Source organism: Passer montanus, unplaced genomic scaffold (genome assembly GCF_014805655.1).
Source record: "Passer montanus isolate IOZ18808 unplaced genomic scaffold, ASM1480565v1 scaffold14, whole genome shotgun sequence".
Taxonomy (NCBI): domain Eukaryota; kingdom Metazoa; phylum Chordata; class Aves; order Passeriformes; family Passeridae; genus Passer; species Passer montanus.
In genome coordinates this window covers 15,044,095-15,052,129 of record NW_024360941.1, presented here as the reverse complement: position 1 = coordinate 15,052,129, position 8,035 = coordinate 15,044,095, and the positions used below count along the sequence as shown (strand labels likewise).

The 8,035-nt window shown below is 40.5% G+C and overlaps 1 protein-coding gene across 1 annotated transcript; it reads right to left on the bottom strand.

Annotated features, from left to right (window-relative positions):
• Positions 1-3,273: 3,273 nt before the first annotated feature.
• Positions 3,274-7,947, bottom strand: FGF20 (fibroblast growth factor 20). Its single transcript, XM_039700133.1, has 3 exons — positions 7,368-7,947; positions 5,066-5,169; positions 3,274-4,353 (listed from the first exon to the last, which is right to left on the bottom strand). The coding sequence occupies exons 1-3, from the start codon at positions 7,891-7,893 to the stop codon at positions 4,108-4,110; spliced, it is 876 nt and encodes a 291-aa protein (XP_039556067.1). The 5' UTR covers positions 7,894-7,947; the 3' UTR covers positions 3,274-4,107.
• Between the last annotated feature and the right edge of the window lie 88 nt (positions 7,948-8,035).

The following is an 8,035-nucleotide window of genomic DNA, read 5'->3' as shown; positions in this document are numbered from 1 at the left end:
GAGGGCAATAATCAAGAGACATTTATGGTGTATAAAATTGCCTTACCTCTGTTTAGTTCTTTGCTGCATAGAAAAAGTAGTATGGTAAACCTAATTTGCAATGGTGTAACTAGAGCCATAGCACAGCAGTCCTATAAAGACTATATAAGCAGCAAAAATAACTAAATTGCACCCACTGCTCTTATAGCTGCTGGTAAAGGCCTATGTTTAGGTGAACTTCACAAGGTTACTGAAGCTAGATTAGATGCCTATGAAAAAAAGAGCAAACAAAGAACCTCAAGAAATGAAGGTAGCTGGAAATGAAAGCTATGATGAAAGTGAACTTGTTAAATGACTCTCACATGTCAGAAAGTAAACTCTGCCCAACCCTGAAGTGCTACCAGAGTGCATGGCCATACCAGGGATTTCAATTCTCAGACAGAAGCCATGAAGCTGGCTGTCACACCTGAGTATGAAAGATAACATCAATATGCTTGTGATAGCAACTTGAAGATATGGACAGGATCAAACTGCTCCATGCAAACACAAATGACACAGAAAAGACCCTTATAGACTAGCTGTCCAGGTTTTCTGACCTTATAGACTAACTGTCCACTTTTGGTGATTATATCAGCTTGTCTATTTAAGAAATACCCATTTTCAGAGGAATTTGAGTTCTGCTATATCTGGTAACTATTATGCCTGTAAAACTTCCAGAGAGGACTTAGGAATGCTATTTTCTGCAGTCCAATTAAGTGCACAAAGATTAATAGAAGTAAAAATTTCACTTCAAATGTGCTGAGAAGTCAAGGTTCCTCCTGGCTTTCAGAAAATATTTTGTATGACCAGTATGCTATTTCTGACACAACTTGAAAAACAGAGTAGCAAAACCCAAAATATATTAAGAAATACAGAACTGGCATGGAGCACTTAGTTTCAAGCTAGCTCTGAGATCAAAGGGCCAAATTTTACAGCTTTTAGGAGAATCCATAGGAAGCATAAAGTGGACCTGCAACTGCTGCACAAACTGAATTAACTGTCTTGAATGATTCTTCTTCCCTGGGAAAAACAATAAATGAGGAAAGGCAAAAATAGGGCAGTCAATTACGCAGGAATTTATTTGAAGATGTGGCATTTTCTCTGCCTTCAGAGATTTCCTCTGAACTTTGAACATTGTCACCTCCTTCAGATTACTCTCTTCATAGTATCAGAGCAGCCCACATCTTTCAGATTTATACAGTTATTAAAATATAATGAGAGTTAAACTAGATCATTTATTCTACTGGTTAAACAGAACAAACCCCTCCCTCTGTGTGGTTGGGCTTTTTGAAGTGGGAGTGAAAATCACACACAAAACCCCCCCAACCTCTGACAATTAAAGTTATTAGTTTAATAACATCTAAATTTTGCCCTTTTGAGGTGTAACTTTTGTATCCACCATTCTCAAACTAGAAAAACATTAACTGCATCTGAAGATCACAATGGACAGGAGGTAACAGAGAGTACATAAATGCTGCAAGCAAAATGAAAAAGGAACCTCTATGTATTTCTTCAATGGCAATCCATCAGAATCTAAAAAAGAGGCTGTGACAGCTTTTCAATGCTCTGGAGGTTTTGTACCGTCATTCATCACCACTGTACCTGCTCCATTATATTTTGTTCAAGGTTTATTTGCATATATCAAAAATGGTAATGGGACAACCATGTATCACTCTTCTTCTTCACTTAGATGTTGGGTATGTGTTTGGATCCAGAAGTTTCAGATGATGATTTAGCATTTAGAGGTATCCTCAGTTACTGTTATAGGCTGTATTATATCTGTGAAATAAAGGTGCACAATGATAATAACAAGGTTGATTACAGCCCTTGACATCTTCAATGTACTTTTGAAGATAAACAGTAAACTGGCAATCCAAAGAGAGAGAATTCTTCCTGATATAGTTTAAACACTGAATGTGTTTGCCAGAAATGCATGGGAATTATATCCTAAGCAGCAGCTACTTCTTTTTGACACAATTTATATGGAATAAACTATATTTTAAGATGCAGAGGAAGAATTTTTCTATTAAAAGCATTTACTTTTATCTTCAGCTATTGATCTATTACTAATGGGACTCAATGTCACCCACAAAATCAGTATTTTATGGTAAACTAGAGTGCATTACAATGTTATTTTACTAAGATGTCTTCAGTGTACTATAGATCTTTCACTTCTGATTTTCCAGAAAATTTAAATGAAACCTTTTATCTCAGTAAGTTACACATTGCTGGCCACAAAGTGCTGAAGCATGCTTTTGTGTATCTGCCTTTGATTTCTATTTGGCAGAAAGTAAAATGATTTTGTCAACAATCCATCAGTAACCTATGCGCATCCACTCCTCAATATAGAGCAGAAGCAGCTCTGGCACAGAGAAGGTTATAGCAAGTGTGCTATATGCTGGAAAATGCTTTCCATTGATACCTTGATTTTATATAAATTATGCATGTGCAGTACTTGACTATATACAACTGCATAAAACTGAATGTAAATGAGTATCTTGAGCAGGAGCCCACTGGGAGCATTGGCATCTGAAACACGAGACCACCTCTGGTGCCCCCTCCTGAACTGCCTTCCTGCAGTTTTCCTGGGCCAGCCTTGTCCACGCAGGTGGCAATCATGTGACAGCAAGCTTCAGTCGGTTTAGGTCTAAATCATAAATCTGTCATTACCCTTTGTATTCCTGCAGAGCAGACTTCCCGATCAGTTAATATTCAGATGAGTTTGTGCTTCATAACTGACAGTTCTGAATTAAATTAGTATGATCTGCCAGTTTTATAGCTGTAACTAACAGAGACAGCTCATCTTTGTTCTGACAGCTTTCACAGAACATCTTATGCTGAAAATATTGCCTAGATGAGGCATTAAGGTAAGAAAGTTGCCTTCTTAGGCTTCTCTGTACTCAGCAGAGAAACAACTCTCACTCAAAATCTTTTCATACAGCAGTATTGAAACTTTGCACTTTGAACTTGTTTCCCCTTAACCATATCGATAAAAACAATAAATCATGAGAATACTGCATAAAAATTTTACAGAGAATAGCTATTTGTATGTTAGTAAAGATAGTAGGAATTCTTTGGCCAAAAACCATCAAGCATGTTGTGATTTGAACCAAGATTTCAAGAGTTAATATTAGTTTTTCTTTCAAGATAACTGCAATACACACTTCACAACTGTGGCAGGTGTGAAATGTTGTACATAGTGTGCTAAGAGTTTAAAAATAACAGTAAACCAAGGTAAGTGAAGTAACTTTTAATTCCCTTTTTAAATGTGCATTTGAATTTAATACAATCTGTAAGGCACTCTCATAAGTAAAAAAAAAATTAAACATTCTTTTCCAAATAAGGACAGTTACAAGGCAATGATATGCACATAAAATATAAACTTATCTGTAACTGATAAACAATGAAACACAAACGTTCAGGTTTTGGATGCATTGCAAGGTAATGTCATTTCTGTATCATGACACTACTCAGAGTAAATATTGGCACTGTAAATGATTTCTCATTGGGGTTAGGAACTTGTATTCTCTTCATATCCCAGTAAAAAATAAACTCTTTAATAAATAAATATATAAAATAAATATATGCTATCTGGAGATATATAAATAGGTCCATCCTGAAGAAAAGTTCCAGTTTTGACTACTATGTATTGACATCTAATGTCCATCACTAAAGTGGAGCCTGTAAAACTTCACACACAGTTCTCAGGATTTATTACTATTTTATAGTCCATTTCTTTCTATTTCTTCCAGCATTGTCTCATCCATATGATGTAGATGGTTCCTTGCTAATCTACAGGCCACAGTAATCCAGACGGAATTGCCAGGAGTTGGTTATGTTTTAAGAAGTCCCACTTCCCCCTGGTGACTGGCTACCAAACCATTCAGCAAGTCTTGAGGAGGCTGGTCCGCACTCAGCTTCAAGGCTTTGTCTCCTAAATCCAGTGGTTAGAAAACAGAGGCTTGCCTTTCACCAAGTGGATTCTTCACATCCAGCATCTTAGACCACTGCAGGTTCCTCATGCTGGCACGGCCACGAAAGCATGGGCAACAGCTCCAGTTTGCCTATTTGCCAAAGCTGCCTCTTTGCTCAGCTGTATCCTAACACATCTTTGTACAGTTCTGGAACTCTTTCAGGATCCACAGGCCGGGGCAAGAAATGGGTGAATTTCTGATGTCTTTTGGACCTTGCCCCATCTCTGGGAGTACCGTCTTTATTAAGTGCTACAAAGTACCTCCGCCCCGAATCCCCATGTTTGTAGACATTGGATGAGTAAGTGTTGTACCAGTTTTCCTCAAATTGTTCCCTGAAGATGCACTCAGAAGTTAGTTTCTCCTACAGAAAGAAAGAGAAAAGAAAAATAAGTTAAGTTGCCACTAGATATTTGAAGACATGAAAAAGATATTATAAAAATAAATAAAATGCTTTAGGCTTTGTGTAGTTTTACTGTTCATTTAAATGTCAACAAACCAAACCCAAGAAGAGTATGCAGACCTGACAATGAGTTTGTAAACTTGGACCTGTACACCTAAAATGTTGTATTTAAAGAATTAATTATTTAACATTTACTGTAAGAAAACATTACTTATTTATGATTTATTTTAAATTAATCTTGGAATAAATTGTATTATGTAGAGTTCTGTCTTGGGCTAACTACTATCCTAGAAATGAGATTTGGTAGAGGGACTCAAATGCAATGTAACAGAGCAGGAAGTATTTCTTTGTGGTGTGCATCACTTCTCACATTTTAAATTGGAATGACCACAACCAAAGGAAGTAGAAAAGCAAAATATTTTATCTTAAGATGTTTTGAAAACTTGAAAGTAGAGTAGGACTGGTATTACTCTCATAGCTATGTAAAAATCAATTCTATTTTGTTGAAATATCCAAGGCTACATTGTGTACTTCAAAAATACATTACACATTTCTACAGGAAAAGATGTTAGCGTTTTGAAAGCTGAGATTAACTCCTTGAGGGGGTTGCATTGTGTTAGAAAGCAAATGAAAAACCTAAACATGTATGAGCTGATATAAAAGTGGTACTTACAGAGCCATAGAGTTCTCCCTTCTCGTTCATTCCAAGGTAAAGGCCACTGTCCACGCCTCTAATACTGACCAGTCCCACTGCCACACTGATGAATTCAAGGATACCTGGGAAAAGAAAATTGCTTTAATTAATTTTGTAACCATAAAACACATAGCATCCAAAAGCTCAGTTGAAAACAAGTAGAAAAAGCATGTATTATAGTCAATGTGGCCTAGTTTCTCTGAAATTTCAAATACTATGTGAAAATGCACACAACGTTCACAGAAAAGCAGTCTGAGAAGCCTCATCTAGGAACATGAATCCTTCACCATTTAAGAAACTTTTTCAAAATGTTGAATATGAAAGGATTTTATTCAACACTGAGACTAAAGCCATTACTACCATGCTGTTGGAATCTTTAATGATTGTACACTATTTGCTAAACTGCCTACTCAAATATTGGAAGATTGGTTTGAATTACCTGAAAATATGCTTTACTACTTCTACAGAGTTATCTTAAAAAAACACATCCATTATTAGGTCATTTGAATGGAAATCAAAGTACAGATGGGAATTTTATATAACAGAATCTACCCACAGAAAAAGAAAAGTATTTGCCAGACATCTTATCTAGCATATGGGCCCACACCTCTTGACACAACTTGCTGTCTTTAGTACAGGCTTTTAAAGTAAATAAAATATGCTGCTTTTTTTGCTACTGTTTGGATTATAACATTATTTATATTACATTGGCCCAAAAATGTAATATATATTAATAAAGTATTTGAGACATGAGGTACTATTTGAAGCCTGAATTTGGCAAAGGTAAGCCAACATACTTAACCAATTGATATGCACAGATTACAGCACATCCAAAACATGAAAGAAAAGGAACGTGTGAACTGGCTTTTTGGAAGTTGTTAACAACATAAACAAAGCCTCAAAAAGAAGTGCCAGAATCATATCTAAGATATTGCTGTTCAGCAGCAAAACCACAAAATGTTTTTAAAAATCCCTGAATCTAAGTCGTTTTAAATAGTGCAGCTGATTATGACTTTTTGTCTGCTTACTATTTATGATTTCAGGACAATTTTCAGTCTCAGACAGATGGACTATCTGGACTATCCAATAATTTAATTTTTTTAAATTTTAATTGAGCTTCAGCAGGTTTCTTAGTTGTATTAACAAACAGCAAAGAAAATAAATCCTTTACAAAGAGTAAGCATTAAAAACTGTATCATACATAAATCATCCTAGTTTTCAAGTTCATAAAGCACAGAGTTCCATAAAAGGTTTGGAGGCATTTTGTCTTTCTGATATCATTTTCAAAGCCACTCTTTTCCGAAAGCATAATAAGCAGGTGATACAACCCACAAAGAAACCACATCAGACAAACCTGCCAAGAGTAGTGGTAGAATAAAGGTAGTACAATTCTAAAAAGCCTGCTAAATGTTAGATCTCTGGCTAACTTGATTTTCCCTTTAAAGCAAACAATTATTTCATGTTTACATGCTGTAGGAAATCTTCCTTGTGAGAAGAACTGTCTGACTACTGCTCTTCTACTTCTTAAAACACCCATGTGTTATAAAAGCAATTAAGAGCCATTCCAGCAGATTGTTTTGACTATGGGGAGGATGATAGGAAACTCTTTAATCACCTTTTTATGACTGCTAAACCAATACACACCAAAACTCACATATAGTTGACAACAGCAGGTTTGTTCAGATGTCCAGCCTCTACAACTACAACTACTATTTGGGATTTACTCTCATATCACAGGTTGTCTTCACCTCCTTTGGGTTTATTGACACAGAAAGCTGGCTGGGGAGCATTTTAAGCACTTAATCAAAGAGGCATTTTAGGCTCTTCTGCTTCAGCTTTATGTCCTTCTGTGAAGCAAAGCAGTCTAGTGCAGCCTAAGGATCAGCACACCCAAGCCTGTGACCTATACTGTTTTACAGAGGCCCAAGAAGCTCCAACACCAATAGTGAATACAAAAAGGATCAGTCTGACTCCTCACCATTCCCACTAAACCTACTGGTGTATTCCTGTGCTTATGGACCCCCAGCACAGGCTGAGCAGTTCCTGCCTCCTGAGTCACCTGGGATGCACAGCCCTCCCTCACTACCCTGCCCTGGCGCAGACCCCATGGCCAAACGCCGGAGGGTGAAGCCTTTCGGTTCTGAGGACTCATCCACCTGCCTCGGCATCACCAGCATCACATCTCCCTCCCAAGAGCAGACTGCTCCCGCCCAGGTGCACACAGAGGCGCTCACGCACACACCCACACACGCACACGCGGGGCCGCGCCGCAGCCGCCTACCGAAGAGGCTGTGGTCCTGGCGGGTGCCACGCACGCTGCCGTCGGGCAGGATCTGCAGGTGGAAGCCGGTGCGGCAGTAGAGCTGCCGCCGCCGCAGGATGCCCTGCAAGTGCGCCAGCTCCGCCGCCGCTGCCGCGGCCGGGGCGCGGCGGTCTCCCCGCTCCGCCGGGGCGCGGCGGTCCCCGAGCAGCGCCGGGCGCTCCCCGGCGGGCGGCAGCAAGAAGTGGGCGCCCACCGGCTGCCCCAGGCCGTCCAGGCTGCCCAGGAAGCCGCCCACCTCGGCCAGCGGAGCCATGCGGGCGCGGGGCGAGCGGGCTAGGGCGCGGCGGCGGCGGAGAGCGGCTGCCGGCCGGTCCCGGTGGGCATGTGGGGGTGCGCGGCGGAGCCCCAAGCATGGGGAGCCGGCAGGGCCGAGAGGAGCGGAACGGGGCCGAGCCGTGCTGATCCGAGAGGGTGTGAGCCGGGCGGCGGGGTGCTGCTCATCAGCCCCGCGCGTGTGTATATATATACGGCGGTCCCCTGACATATGCTAATGAAGCCGCTGCGGGGAGGCCGCGTTTGAAATTGTAAACCGGCTCCCCCTCCGCTCGCACCTTCCTCTGATCTGCGGTGACGGCGGGGAGGGGGCTCCGGGCGCGCCCCCGCGCGCTGCCGGGCGCGCACACGCG